This window comes from Protopterus annectens, chromosome 2.part0 (genome assembly GCF_019279795.1).
Source record: "Protopterus annectens isolate FY-2018-M chromosome 2.part0, PAN1.0, whole genome shotgun sequence".
Lineage (NCBI taxonomy): Eukaryota > Metazoa > Chordata > Ceratodontiformes > Protopteridae > Protopterus > Protopterus annectens.
The window spans coordinates 1,798,271,778-1,798,291,199 of record NC_056728.1 but is presented as its reverse complement, the minus strand read 5'-3'; the positions used below and the strand labels follow the sequence as shown (position 1 = coordinate 1,798,291,199).

Here is a 19,422-nt window from a genome sequence, read left to right as displayed (position 1 = left end):
AAGTCTCAGCTGGCAGCACCTTTGGGAGGGAAACTAGCATTATTTGCAAGCAATTGGCATATTGTCACAACAGACAAATGGATACTGGACATTATAAACAGAGGCTACAAATTTCAATTTCACACTCTTCCAAAAATGAGAGGCATGCCAAACCTACCACAAAATCAAAGGGTAGAGGCACAACTGCAAATTTCAAAGCTCCTAAACATGAGAGCTATACAAATGGTACCTACGCACCAACAAGGTCACGGTTTTTATTCAAGACTCTTCCTGGTACCAAGAAAAGGAACCGACTGGAGACCCATTCTGGACTTATCCATCCTAAACACATTTCTACTGCACAAAATTCAAGATGCTCACATTACAGCAACTTCTTCCCATGCTGGGCAAGGAGTTTTGGCTGGTAACATTGGACCTCAAGGAGGCATACCTGCATGTCCCAATCAGACAAAGCTGCAGAAGATACCTCAGATTTCTTGCAGGTTCAATCCACTATCAATTCTCTGCATTGCCCTTTGGCTTATCTACTGCGCCCAGAGTATTCACAAAGTGCCTGGCATCAGTGATTGCCTATTGCAGACTTCAAGGGATACAAATTTACCCTTATCTGGACGACTGCCTGATCCAAGCGGACAGCAAACATATACTACTGGAACATCTGGCATATGTGACACGGTTACTGCTTTCTCTGGGATACACCATCAACAAGGAGAAATCAAGGCTAACTGCATCTCAGAAAATAACCTTCCTGGGTGCCAGCTTGGACACAAACACCCAGATGGCATACCTTACGCCAGAAAAACAAGGGCAATTATCTCAGTACTTCAAAACACTAGCAAAAAGTACCAGGCTTACTGCAAGAAAAATCCTGCAGGCTCTGGGATTCATGGCATCTTGCATTCTTCTAATCCCATGTGCAAAGCTGCATATGAGGAAACTTCAATGGTACCTAAAAAATCTATGGTCTCAACACAGTCACAGCTTGGAAGCAATTATACCAATAATTCCATGTCTGCAAAAGGAATTTCTATGGTGGGCCCAAGCATGTCAAGTAAACACAGGCCTTCCATTCTGCAAGCCTCAAGCAAAACAAGTCATAACCACAGACGCCTCAGATTACGCCTGGGCGCACATGAAGGACAGGTGCATTCAGGGCAGATGGTCCCAAAAGGAAAAGCACCTTCACATCAATCAAAAGAAATGCTAGCAGTAATAAATGCAATTACAGCTTTCAAGGACTTCCTGCATCCAGGACAATTACTGATAAGAACAGACAACACCACAGTAATGAGGTACATAAACAAACAAGGAGGAACTCACTCATACCCCTTGTGCAGACTAGCCATGACTCTTTGGAACTTGGCTCTGGAAAGACAAATCGAACTTCAAGCACAGTACTTGCCAGGACTGGAAAACACACTGGCAGACACTCTGAGCAGGAATATGACAGATCCACACGAATGGAAGCTACATCCACAGGTGTTTACGGAGATAATCCAAGCGTGGGGGAGGCCAGACATAGATCTTTTTGCCTCCCACAGGAACCATCAATTGAAAAGTTTTGTTCAAGGACCTTCCATCCAAAGACCTGGAAAGTGGACGCCTTTCATTCAGTTGGACAACATGGACAGTTTATGCATTCCCACCTCTGCCTCTTCTGCCCAAGGTGCTTTTGAAAGCAAGAACAGACAAACCGAGGATGATACTGATTGCTCCAGACTGGCCAAGGCAACACTGGTATCCACTCCTGAGGAGCCTAACACATACTCCTCCCTGGTCCCTGCCTCTTATACCTCTTCTGCTGACGCAGAACAGCTACAAAACCCTTCACAGTCAGCTGAAAACACTCAACCTCGCTGCATGGAAAATTCCTTAACACCACATCAGACTCTACTCTCCAAGGAGGTGCAGGATGTCATTTTGGAGGCCAGAAGACCATCTACTAGAAAAGCTTACTCCGGAAAATGGAAGCGGTTTTGCTGTTGGAATGAGAAAAGAGGACAGAACCCTAGAAAATTGAACTTGCCTCAGGTTTTACAGTACCTAGCTGAACTGCTGAACAGTGGACTTTCATTTTCTTCCATTAAAATACACGCCTCAGCCATTTCTGCAGAATTCAACACGGATCCTCCTTTATTCTCTCACCCACTCTTACGGCAGTTCCTCAGAGGGGCTAAGAATATAAGACCTCCAAGGAAGCAACCAATACCAGCCTGGGACCTTAATTACATACTAGAAAAATTAACATTGCCTCCTTTGAACCTGCTGCCTCAACAGATCTGCAATATTTGTCCTGGAAAACAGCTTTCCTTCTGGCCATCACTTCAGCTCGTAGGGTTTCTGAACTACAGGCCCTCATGGCGGTGCAGCCTTTCCTCATCTTCCATCAGGATAGGGTTTCCCTTCGTACTAATCCATCTTTTATGCCAAAAGTGGTATCCAGGGTAGCCTTAAACCAAGACATACACCTACCTACCTTTTATCCTAACCCTCAAAACAAAGGGGAAAGGCTGCTTCACTCTTTAGACATCCATAGGCAGCTACGTTACTATTTGGACAGAACAAAGTCCTTCAGGAAATCAGAACAACTTTTTGTGTCCTATGCCGTAGGGGCTCAAGGGAAACCAGTTACCAAACAGACCATTTCCAAGTGGATTGGCCACTGCATACGATTTTGTTACTCCTATCATGGGAAATCTGTCCCTACTGGTATCAGATCTCACTCCACCAGGGCCACAGCCACCTCTACAGCCTTCCTCAGAGGTGTGCCTACTAAGGATATTTTGGAGGCAGCCACTTGGAGTTCTGTACATACCTTCACAGAACACTACCACCTGCCCTTATATTCCAGAACAAGAGCAGGCTTTGCCACTGCTGTTTTGCAGGGCATTCTGGCTCAACCCAGTTCCTCATAGTACCTACCACCCTATGCATAGCTTTGGGACTCTACCCATCTGTGATTACTGCAGCTGTATGCACGATGAACATAGTACAGTTTTGTACCTACCATAAATGTAGATGTTCGAGTGCTAATACAGCTGCAGTACAGGTTTCCCTCCCCCCTTCCCCTCTTGGTAAGGGCATGGGGCCTAACAACCTCTTCATACCTCCTGACTAGGTTATCCTGCTATGTTTTATTTGCTTGCTTACACTGATTTTGCATTACATTGCATTGCTTGCATATGTGGATAAGCTTTACTTATGTATTGCCTTCCTTTTGGGGGCACCTGACATCTGGGGCAAGAAAGACTGAAGAACATGGCGTCGGCTGTGTCTTATATACTCTGGCCTACCTGACGTCAGAAGAGTAAGCGACGACAACCGACGCCGGACCAAGACTTTGGAATTCGGCCGACCGAGGGACCGCCTGACGGCTGAAAACCCATCTGTGATTATTGCAGCTGTATTAGCACTCGAACATCTACATTTATGGTAGGTACAAAACTGTACTTTCCCCTGATGACCACATGTTAGTTACAGACTTGTCTTTCCTGTGTACAGTGTTCCACAGGTGCATGTTCCCCTGACGACCACATTAGTTACAGACTTGTCTTTCCTGTGTACAGTGTTCCACTGACACAAAAGTGGTGCTGTTTTTTTTTCTTGTAGCTTGAGGACAAAATTTAAGCTTCTATGTGGGTCTGAGCCTTGATCTATTTTATTGCCCATCGAGACCTCCCATTTTTCATCAACAATGTGGCTTCCTAGTCTCACTGTGAAAATTACGTCATTGAAAGTACAGCCAAACACCTTGCTTTGGAACAGCATTCTAGCTACCACATTATGTTTTGAAGAGATGAGTGAGCAGTGTTAAGTAGAGATCATTTACAAACCATGTATGTTTTTTTTTTCTTTCTGGCATTCTGTATTAACAGTATTTATAGTTTGTGTAAAAGTTTTTTTTTTGTTTGTTTCAGGTTATGATAATACCTTTACCACTACAACAGATGGTAGAGGCAGCCCCATTCCACGAACAGGCACCCCTGAGCGCAGTCCAGGATCACGTCCTACATCACCTGATCACTCCTTCTCTCCAGGACGCAGTGAACAGTTTGTTGCAGATATCGATCCTGAAGTAGTACGCACAGCACTTAGAGATTTCCTTCAGGAACTGAGAGATGTTCAGAGGGATCGAGTAAGAAATTTTTTTAACTAACTGCTTTACTTTGTTGTCCTTGTTCAGTGTCCTTTTCTCTATGCCTGTAACTAGTTACACCTTTCAGAGTCTGTATTTGTAACTTACTGAATGGCTGTTCATTCTAATGTTCACATGTAAGTAAAATTAGTGATAGATGACAGAAGTAGTTATCGGCATTACTCTAGCTACCTGTCATGCTATTTTTCACATTTCATTTTATGCATATTTTTGTAGAAGGCCAACATTTGCCACCCTTTTGTTTTTTCATCACCTGTTTTGTTTTCTTTTTAACATTCTTGTCTTCTCCAATTAAACTTTCCACATTTGTTTACCTCGTGTGGAAAAAGTAAATAGGAGGCAGGATCCAATTATCTTTATAATGTGTGTTGAATACTTTTTAATTTATGCTTAATCCAATATCCTTCCCTTTGGCAGCATTGGCGTGCTAAGTACCTTGGTCATTCCGTGTAGAATGATCACTGGGACAAGCTGTTCTGTGCTTTGGTCCTCATAAGTGTGCGGCAATACTCAAACCTCTGTAAAAGTTATTTAGGAAGCAGAAGAGTGGGATGGCTCTTATTTCTACTTTCCCCCAGCTGGTAGTCAGACATCTGAACCATTAACTGACCCATGTCATGCTATTTTTTAATTAATTTTTGACCGACTCATTTTTGGCTGTGCAATGTGTGTGTGTGTGTGTGTGTGTGTGTGTGTGTGTGTGTGTGTGTGTGTGTGTATGTATGTATGTATATATGTACGTGTGTGCATACGCACACCTGGCCCCTCATAACATTTTTTGTACTCTTTTAGAATTAAAGACTGTCTGGAATGTGAAAAATAAACACTGATATTGAGTTGTGAAGAAATGCGTTATCGAAGGCTGTTTCACTTTGAAAGTATTAAGGCTTTGTAGTGTAGGGTATGATGTAAAGCTCTTAAATTAAAATTTCTGTCACTGAAATTGCTTTGATATTCCCTCCTGTGCTTTGTGTAACAGATGGTAGAAGAAAATGGTTTCTGATTTTAAAGTGCTTTTGGATTTTGAGATAAGTCTGTATAAACATTTAAATAATTAGATGGAAATTTGGAAACATGTTACTGATCCAGAAAAAAAAGCTCTGGCATTAATTATTTCATATACCTGAGAGCATAGCTTTGGAAATACCTACAAAGAATTCAAAGTAAAATGCAGGCACTGATAAATGATCAAAATACTTGAATAAAGTATACCTAAGGGATGAGAAAGACTGAGTCAGAGAGGAGCTTACATTATCTGATAGTACTGGAATACTGTGTACATTATTAACAAATGAAGTCTAGCCCTCCAGATGGGAAACCAAATTGACAGCCACAAGCACAGGCAAAACCTAATCTAAAATTAAGGTTACCTGTGCTAAAGTGCATATTATAGCCTGTAATCCTCCTTTCCCTGAATGCTTTCTGCTCTTTTTTATCTCTTTTCCCTCCCAGATGTGAAAAACAGCGTGTATGCTTTCAGAAAACATTACTTTTAGCTTTAATAAAAGTGCAGTGGCTAAGTTTAAAAATAAGTAAATTATGGGCTTTTCTATTAAATGCATTAAAATATTAAGGCTGAGAGGCTGCTGTCTTTTATTCACTTCCCTTTGTTTCAAAATGTATTTTTCACTGAACTTTTTGACATTACACTTTTACCTTTTGTGTGTTTGAATGCTCAGAACTCTCAAGATTAACTGCTTCCACCTACAGACAACCTGTCCCCACGTAAAGGTTGTCAGCTATGAAAAAAGCTAGCAACTTGCAGATGAACAAAGTAATCTTTGTAAATTTCACTCAAAATAGAATGTAGGGGATTCCTCTGGCTAATTACCTTCAGCTGCAGACTTCTTGTCTTTCACTGAGTATATTTGGTAATGGAAAAAACAGGATAATATCATTATGTATGTAAGAAGTTTAGCAATTTTCATGGCTTTCATTATTTTGCCTTATTTTTCAAGCCTATTTGCTTACTGAAAAATTTATAGTTTAAGCCAAGGTCATTAATCTGCACATTTGCTCTTGTAGAAACAAGGGAAATTATCATCTAAGTTCTGCATATAATATTATTAATCAATAATCCATGACTGTGTATAGGTCTATCAGAATTTACTCATTGTTGGTATGGTTTGATCAAGAGGGCAAAGACTGAGTAATTAAACAAAGCTAATAGTGGGTAAATCCTGATAGTCCCACGAACAGTTGTGGATTATTTATTTTATACAATGACATTATTTAAGAAAGAAATTGCTTACCTTTCTTAAAGACTGTATTTATATCATCACACTTCGGTCTTCTTCTGCGTTCTTCCTTGTTTACTGATGTACTGTGCATTTGTATGGGACTTGTGTTCCCATGCTTGTACATCAGTGCAGTGCAGGAGAAGTAATGGAGAAAAGAGACTGTCCGTTGCCTTTTTTTTTAATGTTTAAAAAGTCACGATTTTATGAAGGACAGTGGAGAAATACAGAAAAATCAGGTATGTTTCTGTTTCTTTAGTTTTGCTGATTACACCTGATTTTATTGTATTTTGCTGTCCCTCAGCATATATCAATAGAACATCTAGCACTCAATAGTACTTCATTGGCTGGACTTTTTTCTATTGGTATATGCTCGATATACAATGGGAGCATTTGTTGGGCTGTCCAATCACTGTGCTTGTTTCTGGAGGGAAATGAGCAGTCATTGTATAATCAGTACACTTTTACACCCCACCTCCACCTTGGCAACACACAATAACAGCATTATATTAACTTAAACTTGCTTCTGTTTAGTCTTTCTTCTCTTGTTATACTGTAAAACCTATATTTCCTACAACTAAAAAAGTGCTTGTTTACTTTAATATCTTTAACAGATACAGTAGTCACCATAAAGACCCCCTCCACATCATTTAAGACACCCCAGACTGCACACTATACAAAGCTGTGATACAGTATAACATGCACTTTGTATACATTTTATACAAATACTGATGCAAACAATAATTGTTTTCTTACACTTACTTCTTTTTTTCCCCTTTAATGTCCTTCTAAAGTTTAGTACATAACATGGGGTAATATGCTTTACAATCCACTCACAAGTTTAAGAAAGTCAGCAAAAGTCCAGTCATTTCTCAGCCACTTTTATTTTCAAAGCTGTATTTCACAAATGTGATTGAAGCATTATAATATCACATTTATTCACTAATTTCAGTGTTGCTGGTTTTCTTCCTGATCATCTCCATCTCCCAACACTAGAGTCTGGTCCAAGACTAAGGTACTCCTGATTCTTCTACTCAATTCCTGCATTCTTTCTGTCTCACAAACATTTTCCTTCACTGGCATCATCTCTCTATGAGCATTACTGTCAGAAGAATTAAACTTTTATTTCCTCCTTAGCCTGTTGTGCATCACCAATGTCTTTGATCATCCAGCAAAAAGTACTCTGAAAACAGGTGGATACAGCAGCTTTGATCCCACGCCTACTTCTCAACATTCCTTGATTGCTGGGATAAATTAGCTTCTCTTCTGCCTGTTGTACAGTGAATAACTTTTTCCACAAAGTCTGTTAATGTCTCCACTTTTTAATATTATTCTGTTTTGCCACAGTCTTGTCAGGATCAACTCTTTCTGTTGTTATGATTGCATGTTTACTAATATAGGTCTTGGCTGCTTTCTCATGGGCAGGTTTGGAGCTTACAGTCATATTGCCCTTTTCAGGTAAAAAAGTCCTGCAGTGGAACACCAGTCTAGTTGCTTATTTGTGATTTCATAAAGTTAATACAGTCACTTCCTTCCTGTTTCTCTAGTGCAGTAGAAAATGTCAAGTTTTCTGTGCATGCAATGTATTCTCATTCTACTATTTTTTGAAACATCTCTTCTGGAGAAGCCTCATACTTAGAAAGCTTTTTCTTCCTTTCTTTTTCTAATTTTTGGAGTTTTATCAGTTCATCTGAACAACTAGTAGTTAAAGCTTCTATTTTTCAGTCTTTTGTTAAATTTGAGTTGATGTATTCCTTCAGTGCTTCACTTATTTTAATCACCACTGGGTACATTTAATTTATTTTTTTCTATAAATTACTGGAAGTTATCTCTTGAATCAAAGCTAAGCCTTGAAGTACTAGTGTTTTCTTTTCAATTTTTCTAGTTGATTTTCTTTCATGTTATCAAAATTTCTTCTTTGTAAGGCAACCAAACGATGCACTTACTAGCCAGTAACTGAATGTTACCGAAATAAGTTTTCAATGGCAGTCCTTTTTCTCAGTTTCTGTTTTCACACTGAGAGAGCTGAAATTAAACTGTTGATTAGTGTGCAGCCATCTTGGAAGTATCTAGATGTCTGTCTTCTTGGTGCCAAACAGAAAAACTAAGGAAATGGAAAAATAACAGTCTGTAAGGAAGTTAAAGATGGGAAAAGTGTGTTTTGAGATGGGTATGCACCTTAAAAGAAACACTTGTAAACATTGTGTCTAAAGCTCATCTAGTGGGTAGAGGATTTTACTTTCCTTTAAATCAGGTGAGGTGGGTGTGGCACTATGTCTCTTTTCAGCCAAGATTTAGACTTTAGACATAACACAGAAAAGTTAATATTTAGTTGATATCACTTAGCAAATGCATCATATTTGCAAGTACTAGATTACAATGCACTTGTTAGCTAACGACATATATTGTTTGGGTGTCAGTATATTGTTCCTAGCATAGAATTGCCATGTTTGCATGCTAATTTACATTTTTTATAGAATGTCTATACTTTAGATATTTTGAGAAATTTTTTTTTTCATTTTATGTAACGGTTTAGTCTGTAAGGCAGACCTTTAAGCAGAATGGTAGAAGTGACATTTAAAGTGTCTTTCAGACTATTATAGAGCAAGGATTTTATTTATGTCCGTGTTTATGAGTTTCTATTTGCTAGGAGGCTGTCCTGTAATGTGAATATGAGGTTTGAAAAATTGTACTCTTTGGTTACATTTTCTAAATGTAGTCACTTTAATATATGGCAACCTTCAGTGTGGAAATTAAAGAGTAGTGGTGGGATGCTGTTTTTAATTTCATGGCATGTGGTGAGCAGAAGTTCACAGCATCATTTGTCAAGCTTGACTAGCCTTCAAGAGGAAGGATTGCTGTAACCCCTTGATCCCAGCTCCATGCTTACAAATCACTCCTATAAGCATCATTCTCTGTCAAGTGCTGCTTATTACATACACTAGAAACTTGGAGCTTTCTAACTTAGCACGCCTAATTAGCACAAAGTACATAATCATTTCCATCTCTTTCCCTATATAAGCTGTAAAGCTTTACCCCCCCCCCACAAACGTACACTACATTCTACATATTCCTTACTTTCTTCTATCAGGTTATTCTTTGATTTTCCCTTCTGTAATATTTTTTTACTACTCCCTCACTATGTCCCTAGTCACCCCCTACTGCATGGTGCATCCTCATTTCTACCTTCTCTCTAGGTCACTAGGGACTTCTGCTACATTCTGTATTATCACTTCTATCATCCTTGGAACACATAGTTAACGCTTCCTCTGACTTGCATTCTCAGTTTACCTAAGTCTTCTCCTTACTCTTTATGGTCCATGCATTCTCAGTTTACCTAAGTCTTCTCCTTACTCTTTATGGTCCATGCATTCTCAGTTTACCTAAGTCTTCTCCTTACTCTTTATGGTCCATGCATTCTCAGTTTACCTAAGTCTTCTCCTTACGCTTTATGGTCCATGCATTCTCAGTTTACCTAAGTCTTCTCCTTACTCTTTATGGTCCATGCATTCTCAGTTTACCTAAGTCTTCTCCTTACTCTTTATGGTCCATGCATTCTCAGTTTACCTAAGTCTTCTCCTTACTCTTTATGGTCCATGCATTCTCAGTTTACCTAAGTCTTCTCCTTACTCTTTATGGTCCATGCATTCTCAGTTTACCTAAGTCTTCTCCTTACTCTTTATGGTCCATGCATTCTCAGTTTACCTAAGTCTTCTCCTTACTCTTTATGGTCCATGCATTCTCAGTTTACCTAAGTCTTCTCCTTACTCTTTATGGTCCATGCATTCTCAGTTTACCTAAGTCTTCTCCTTACTCTTTATGGTCCATGCATTCTCAGTTTACCTAAGTCTTCTCCTTACTCTTTATGGTCCATGCATTCTCAGTTTACCTAAGTCTTCCTTACTCTTTATGGTCCATGCATTCTCAGTTTACCTAAGTCTTCTCCTTACTCTTTATGGTCCATGCATTCTCAGTTTACCTAAGTCTTCTCCTTACTCTTTATGGTCCATGCATTCTCAGTTTACCTAAGTCTTCCTTACTCTTTATGGTCCATGCATTCTCAGTTTACCTAAGACTTCTCCTTACTCTTTATGGTCCATGCATTCTCAGTTTACCTAAGTCTTCTCCTTACTCTTTATGGTCCATGCATTCTCAGTTTACCTAAGTCTTCTCCTTACTCTTTATGGTCCATGCATTCTCAGTTTACCTAAGTCTTCCTTACTCTTTATGGTCCATGCATTCTCAGTTTACCTAAGTCTTCTCCTTACTCTTTATGGTCCATGCATTCTCAGTTTACCTAAGTCTTCTCCTTACTCTTTATGGTCCATGCATTCTCAGTTTACCTAAGTCTTCTCCTTACTCTTTATGGTCCATGCATTCTCAGTTTACCTAAGTCTTCTCCTTACTCTTTATGGTCCATGCATTCTCAGTTTACCTAAGTCTTCTCCTTACTCTTTATGGTCCATGCAATGTACACACTTCTACTACTGTCCTCTAACTTCTGTTCACCCTAAATTCTACACTTTCCTGACTGTACTACTGCCCCCTCACACTTCTACTTCCAGCTTAAAACTAACATTTCTGTCTCATCTTATCAACCCTTCCCTCTCTCTTCTGTACTCCCTAAACCCCTCTTCTTCTCAGCCTAAGTGGGACATAGGTAAGTCCTACCCTTTATTCCACACTCGGCGCAACTTTCTGTTCCCTTTCTTCCTATCTTTTCCCATCATGCCATACATGATAGTTGGCTTTTGTAACCCCTTTCTTCCTTTAATCCACTCTCAAGACAACTATCTATCCTTTTGTTGTTATTTTTCCTTTCGTTTTTTTTCTGCATGGTTCTTGGTTTATACTAATTATGCTGCACCATTTCTACAGTTTAGATAGATAGGTCACTGGAGTCCCTCTATCCCTTTACTCCACACACAACAAGACTCTCTCCCTGTGTTTTTGTCTTTTCCTTGCAACCTAAGTGACAGGCTGTTGTAACCCTTTTTTCCTTTCCCAGCTCATAGCCTTTGTGGCAGAATGACTAGACTATTTCCTTTTTTACCCATTCTCTCCTTTCAGCCTAAGTAGCAGTTAGGCTGCTCCTTCCTTTTCTCCTAGCTTTCTTCTACAGCTCACCCTATCTGCTTTCCATCATACCTTTTTCCTCCAAAATATTAGGATACATATAAAGGCTGCCTAGGTGATCTCCATTCTCTCCTTTCAGCTTTCTTGCCAATTAACCTTCTACATACTTCTCAATACCTACTTAGTTCATTTTCCTATTCTTACATAACTATAGATGTGAAGTTGTTCAATCTCGCTGTTTGTTCTTACATGTGGGTTCGGAGCCGATCCATCGGCTCTGAGTCGGCCGCTTTCCAAGCTCTAGATCTCTTAGAAGCTCGAGACACAGTCCCTATCCCATGATGCTCTGCTGCCAAACCCCAGATCTAGTTTGCCACTGCAACGGATCACACGATCTTCTGAAGAAGCTCGGGCCAGTATTCTTTTTATTTTATATTTGCATATTTAGACTTTTAATATCTATCAGATATCTGATATTTAGTGAGGCTTCACATTTTCTTTCCTTTTTGGTGGTTTAGAGTAGGTAATCTAAGCTGGTATTTTGTTTTTTAGTTCGGAGCGGTTTGCTCCTAGGCCTTTAGCCTTCTTGATTTACTCTACTTGACAGGGCTCTGTCACATTTAATACCCTATCCCCTTATATTTTGTATTGAGTGTTTGTGTTTTCTTTCTATAGTTATTGCAGTTCAGGGATCTGAACTTCTAAGCTGTTTTGTGGTGTTATTGGACAAATTTTCATAATGTAAGAGAAGCAAAAATCTGGTTTTAAAAAGTGTGACTGTGGACAAAAGATGTCCATCACGGATAATCATGGTTCTTGTGTTTATTGTTTGGGTCCGCTACATTTGCAGGAGGATTGCTCTATCTGCCATTCCTTCAGTGGCAGGGTGTTATTAGAGAGGAGAAGGAAACTGGTAGATAGAGGACTGTTGAAATCGGACTTCCAGGATATACTGGATAAGACTGACCAGACCTACAAGTCCTTGAAGGGGTCGAAGTCGTCTAAGGTGTCTTCGGAGCACAAGTTTTTGGCTCTGAGCACCTCTGGAGCCTTCGGAGCCGTGCACCGAGATCTTACCTCGGAGCCAAGTCATTGTGTTGGAACCGGTGCCGGAGGTTTTGAAATCTCTGATCCTTAAGTCAGTGGCTTTTTCGGCTCCTTTGACCCGTTCTTCCGGTGCCCTTTCTGACATCGATGTGGACCGAGTGGTACAGAGACTTTTGGTGAACCTGGCCCTGGCCAAATTGCTTGCAGCTTCGACCCAGTTGGCTTCGAAGCCTACGTTCTGCTCTTCCATCGAGGCCAGTTGAGCCTTCGGAGCCGGAAAGAGAGGATCCGATAGTGGTGGAACCCTCGGAGCCGAGGCCTGCTCCAGTGCTCTCGGCTCCTTCAACCTTGACTTCTTCTGTTCCAATCGAAGAGTCTTGGAGCTGACACTCTCTCGCCGGTTCCGAGGGGGGAGTCAAACCGATGCTTTGGTTCCGACTCTCCCTCTCGGGGCTTCGGCGCAGGTGAGCTCGGTTCTGTCCTCTGGTTTTGAGTCCGTGGTCTCGGCCCCTGGGAGGCTGCCATCTTCTTCGGAACCGGCAGACTCCTCGGGTCAGGAAACCGGTGCCTTTGATGACATGAGAAAGGTCATGTCTGCTAAGACCCTCACTTCTTCGGTTCCTTCCTCTTCCTCCCCTAAAGGGCGGCGCTCTATCTCTACACCACAGGTTCTCACTAAGCGTCGAGACCCAGAGCCTCAGGTAACCCCATTGGGTGACCCCTGCTTGACTGAGACTTCACCAGACGTCCCAACTGATGAAGTTCCCAGGAAAAGACTGTGTAAGAGGAGGCATTTAGATTCCCCCCAGGAATCCTTAACATCAGACACCGACTTGGAGGAATCAGAAGGGTCCCCATGATCCTCCTCTGAGGATGTCTCTTTTGCAGACATCCTTGAAATACTAAGGCAGAGGGGTGACTGGCAGTCCCTTACCCCTACTGAGGATGAGTCGGTGCTCCTGAAGGCTTTTGGATCTCAGCCCTCCACCTCCTGGGTTACTCCGCCTTTCGATGAATTAATGGATTTGATCGCTCGAAAGGCATGGGAGTCTCCTGATTCTATGGAACCGGTCTCTCGGAGGCACAACAAATTTATCACCTGCCTTCAGGATAAGTCCTTTCTCACAAAAGGGGTTCCCGTTGATGCCATGTTGGTGGCGGCGGCCACCAAGAAAGAGATGTCAGACACCTCTTCCTCTGTCCATCCTCCTAATAGAGATTCCAGGACAATGGACAGATATGGGAAACGCATCTTTAGTTCTGTGACATTTGCAATGAGATCGCTTAACTGTTTAACCCATTTTACCCGTCTTCAACGAGATCTCCTAGAAGAGCTTGGAGATGCTCTACAGGGCAACACAGGTGATGCTATCTCCCAGAAAGTGACGGCACAGCTTAACACCCTTAATTCCATTGTAAACTCGTCCATGAGGCTCATTTCTTATGCAGCCGAGGGATCGAGCCAGGCAGCGGGTTCAGCGATAGCTCTGCGGAGATAATCCTGGATGTGCTTATGCTCCTTTGCGGAAGCCTTCAAGTCTTCCTTTGTGAATACCCCATTTGATGGCTCTTCCTTGTTTGGGCCCAACGTCAAGGAGACACTCACTAGGTGTGAGCAGGAAGGAAAGACTCTATCTGCCATAGGAGTCCGTTTTTCCACCCCCACTAGACCATACCCCAAAGGGCAGAGAGGTGGAAAAATGTGGTTCCGAAAGTCCCAAGGAGCTTTCCAGAACACCCGTAGTGAAACCCCCTCTAGGGGCAGAGGAGGGGGGTACAATGGTAGACACTGCCCAGGCGGCAGAGGGGGGTCTGCAGAACCAGGGTGACAGGGAGCAGTTCCCTGGTAAACCCTATCAGCACTCCTGAGAGGAATTCTGACCGTCCTACTTTGGAGGCAGTCGGGGGTCGCTTAGCTTTATACCCAGACGCCTCGCTAGGAATTACATCAGATTCCTGGGTAAAAAGCATAATCACCATAGGCTACATCATTCCTTTTTCAGAATTCCCTTCCATTCGGACAAGAATCCCAGATGTTCCACCCAGTCTACGGAGTCTAGCAGCCGTAGAAATTCAGAGGCTGCTGGAAAAAAGAGTCATCCAGCCAGTCCCGGCGGACCAAATAGGATCCGGAACTTACTCCAGGTTCTTTTATAGTTCCAAAGAAAACAGGGGACTGGAGGCCCATCTTAGACCTCAGCAATCTCAACTCCTTTGTCAAAAAGGAAAAGTTCCGGATGGTCACGCTTTAGACGATAATCCCGTTTCTCGAAACGGGCGATTGGATGTGCTCGATAGATCTCAAGGATGCGTACTACAACATAAAAATGGCCAGGCCATCCAGAGATGACTTGCGTTTCCGGCTGGGGGCCAGTCACTACCAATTCCGAGCTCTGCCCTTTGGTCTCACCATAGCCCCCAGGATGTTCACCAAATGCATGGCAGTTGTCACGGCTCACTTGACACGTTTAGGATTCCGGGTGTTTCCATATCTCGACGGCTGGCTCCTCACCACCACCACCAGGCATCAACTGATTCACGCCAAGGATTACACTATCAGCCTGTGCTCCCAGTTGGGCATAACCTTAAATTTCGAAAAATCTGCTTTATCACCATCGCAGCATATTTCCTTTATAGGAGCAGATTTATGCACCACCACCACCCTGGTCAGATTGCTTCAAGAACAAGTAATTTCTTTATGAAACCAAGTATCCCTTTTGTTGATGGAAAAAAAAGTCCCTGCATTCCAAGTTCTGAAGCTGTTAGGCACCATGGCAGTGACTCTCATAGCGGTTCCTCTGGGGTGCATGCACATGAGGATACTCCAATGGTTACTATTCACACAGTGGTCTTATCAACAACTTCCAATGTCACACGAGATTCTGCTGACAAATACTTGCAAAAAGGACCTCCTTTGATGATTGAACAGCCACCAAGTTACTGTAGGTTGTCCGTTTGTACTCCCCCCTCTCACAGCCATAGTGACCACGGATGCTTCCCTGATAGGGTGGGGGTGTGTGTCAGGGAAGAACTGTCCAAGGTACTTGGTCAGAGATGGAATCCAGTTTTCACATCAATGTCTTGGAGTTGAGAGCGGTGTTCCTAGCATTGCAACACTTTCATGACTCTCTACCTCAAGAGACGATTGCAATACAGACAGACAACATGTCGGTAGTCTGGTACATCAACAAGCAAGGGGGAACCAGATCTTATCCCTTATGCCATGAGGCCCTGAGAATTTGGCAGTGGGCTGTATCCACCAGGCACTTCCTGATAGCAACGCACATCCCGGGGTCATCCAACGTGATAGCGGACAAATTGAGCAGAGCCATTCTATTGCCTCATGAGTGGTCCCTCAAAGAACGAGTGGTGGAAAGGATATTCTGCAAATGGGGCCAGCCTTGCTGCTACCTTTTTGCATCCCCGATGAATGCCAAATGCAGAAGCTACTTTGCCCTTTACCCTCCACCGGGGGACATCCCAAGGGACGCACTCGTACACGATTGGCCCTCGGGTCTCCTATATGCCTTTCCTCCATCCCTGCTGATCCCCAAATTTTTACAGAAAGCCAAAAGCCTGGGAAGGACTGTTATTCTGATAGCCCCGTTTTGGCCTCGGCTGATATGGTTCCCCTTCCTTCAACAATACCCAGTGGAAGAACCTTGGGTTCTGGACCCAGTGCCAGACCTTCTGACTCATTCGTCAGGAGTTCTTCACCCCTCTCTTGTATCCCTCAAACTGACAGCTTGGCTGCTCCATTTCCCAACCTAGCCAGGTCTCATGATTTGTCTCCCGCGGTTCAGCATATTCTGGTTTCCTCGCATAAAGTCTCCACCAGGAAACTATATAACAGTAAATGGAAATGATTTGGTCATTGGGCTTCTCAACATGGTATTGATCCCTTTATCACCCCTATTCATAGCATTCTGGAATTTTTTACTTCATTTTTCCACGGTGGTGCGGCAGCCGCTACTATAAGGGTTCAATTGGCTGCCATATCTAACTTCCATGTGGGATGCAGAGGTTCTAACATTATGTCCCACAGATTATGTAAAGCCTTTTTTGAAAGGGACTCATCACCTTCTACCCCCTATCAGACATCTGATTACTCCCTGGAATCTAAATTTGGTGCTGTCTCAACTCATGCTTCCCCCTTTTGAGCCCGCATCTTCTTGTCCGTTGGAAGTTCCTTTCTTGGAAGACAATTTTCTTAGTGGTCATTACTTCGGCGCGTAGAGTTTCTGAACTTCAAGCACTCTCTGTTAGGCCTCCATATTTGGTGTTTCACCCCGACAGGTTATCTCTAAGAACAAATCCATCCTTTCTCCAGAAGGTCTGTTCCAAAGTGAACTTGAACCAGTCCATTGGACTTCCCACTTTTTTCAGGCATCATGCCAGTAAATTGGAATACATGTTGCATAAGCTTGATGTTCACAGACAACTGAGATTTTATTTGGACAGAACAAAAGGATTCAGAAAATCAGATCAACTATTTGTTTCCCATGCAGACAATAAGAAGGGCTTTCGGTATCCAAAGTTATGTTGTCCAAATGGCTTTCTGATTGTATAAAGTTTGCATATTCTTCATCCCATCAACCTTTAGAAAGTGAAGTGAAAGCTCATTCTACCAGGGCTGTTTCTACATCCTTAGCTCACGCAGCTGATTTACCTTTGGACACCATTTGTGCAGCTGCTACTTGGTCCAAACCTCATACATTTATTACTCATTACAAAGTCGACAGGGCCTCCAGGGACAGGACTTCCTTTGGTTCCACCATTCTCAGGAATGTACTCCTGTGAGCCGCCCAGGATTAGAGTGCTTGGGACGCTACCCACTTGTAAGAACAAACACATGAGATTGAACAACTTCACATAAAGAAGTTATGTTCTTACCATAACATTCCATGTGAGTTGTTCATCTCGCCTTTGTTCTTACACTTCCTCCCACCTTCCCCCTCCATGTTCTGGAAGAAAGGGTATGGCTGGTGGTCTGTTTGATCTTACTAGTATTCTCTTGTCAGCCAGGTTATCTTTTAACTAATTGTAAATAGTTACTTTGTTATATTGGGTTGCTTAGTTGTGTTTCTTGCTGGTTTCAGCAAACTAGATCTGAGGTTTGGCAGCAGAGCATCATGGGATAGGGATGGTGTCTCGAGCTTTTAAGAGATCTAGAGCTTGGAAAGTGGCCAACTCGGAACCGATGGATCAGCTCCGAACCCACGTGTAAGAACAAAGGCGAGATGAGCAACTCACATGGAACGTTATGGTAAGAACATAACTTCTTTTTCTCTCATGCCTTACACGCTTAATAACTACTCTCTGTAATTACACTCCAGACTATATTAATATATCTCTCCAACACATTCTATTCAATCTGTCCACAGATTATTTCTTCTTCATTTCCCCTGTCCTACCTAGCCATAACATGGATACTCTCCTTCACGTAAACCTTACATAAATCTGAAATTACTCACTTTGTCCCATACTACTCTCTCTACTATCACCTTATCGTAAACTTGCACACATTTCTGTCTTGAACAAAAATGTTTTTATGCATGACCACCTCACTATTTCTCCTAGTATGTCATCTCACAAACTACCAAATATCTATCACCCCAAAAACACCATTCCCCACTTTAAGCTATATACACCAAGCTCCCCAACATTCTCTAGTGCAAATTGCTCTAAATTTATTGAATGTTTCTCCTCAGTTTTTCTTCAAATATAAAATACTTGTGTCATCCGTTTATCAAAACACAATTAAATATACATGAAACATCTCCTTGCTAAAACTCCCACAGGCCCATCTACACTGTAAAAATGTCATATATTGTGGTGATATCCATCCTACTCCTGGTTCCATCTCCTTACCCATTCCATCCATTCCCCCATATCTGATGGCTACTTCACTTTTTCATACACAGTTAAACATCATTTCCATAAACATCCACATTATGCTAAATAAAGTTACTGAACTCCATTCCTGGATCTCCCAGCATTCACCAGATATTGTTGCAGTCACTGAAACATGACAGAAACTTCAGGTAAAAGACTCAGAATTCCTTCCCCCAAGCAATGATATCTCTCAGTCTGACAGACTATATAAAAGAGCAGATGATGTGGCTGTCATGTGTCCCAACCCTCTGGTACTCCTTTACTAAAACCCCCGCCAAAATTTGACACTGCAGAGCTACTTGTATCTCCCACAAACTAAGTAACCAAAACACTGTCTGTGTTGTTGTTATATGTATTTCCCCAGGTGATGATGTTTCAGTTCTGGAAGATATCCTACAAGGTAAAAAAAATAGTGGTTCCACTTTAGATTAGATCCTGGTCTCTGATCCTGGCAAATACAGTTCCATCACGTCAGACTCCCTCAGTGACGATCATCCTACATATATCTACAGACTTATCTTCCACCAGTCTATGTAGCAACTATATAGGGAGACCTGCAACCTTTCACAATTTAACAGCAATGTGTTCACTGACAACCTAAAACCCTTTAGCTGGTTCACTTTCAAAACCGTACCACTAGATGATGCCATGCTTACATTTCAATACATATTTTTAAGTACCCTAAACAATATTCCCCCTTGAGAAGCAAGAGAGTAAAGTCCAGCCATGCCCCTGGCTCTCCAGTCACAGTACAATTATGATTAACAGCAGAGATAAGGCATGGAAAAAATGGCAGAAAGACAAAATTTCTCTGAACCTACAGTCATACAGTGAACTCCACAAATGCGCAAAAATACAACTGTGTGACACTGACATACAGTACTACTCTAATTCTCAAAACAACCAAAAGCATAATCATAGAACATTTTGGTCCTCCTTAAAAAACGTACACCCTAGTACAAACAGTGCCTCTATCTCATTCCTTAACCTCTCTCCCTTAGAAACAGCAAC

The 19,422-nt window shown here is 42.0% G+C and overlaps 1 protein-coding gene across 1 annotated transcript in view; it reads left to right on the top strand.

Annotated features, from left to right (window-relative positions):
* CROCC (ciliary rootlet coiled-coil, rootletin) overlaps positions 1-19,422 on the top strand; it is a 2,018,646-nt gene that overhangs the window by 1,418,869 nt on the left and 580,355 nt on the right. Inside the window, exon 27 of the mRNA XM_044061829.1 lies at positions 3,918-4,135. Coding sequence (XP_043917764.1) covers positions 3,918-4,135 — 218 coding nt within the window. The remainder of the gene's footprint in view (positions 1-3,917; positions 4,136-19,422) is intronic.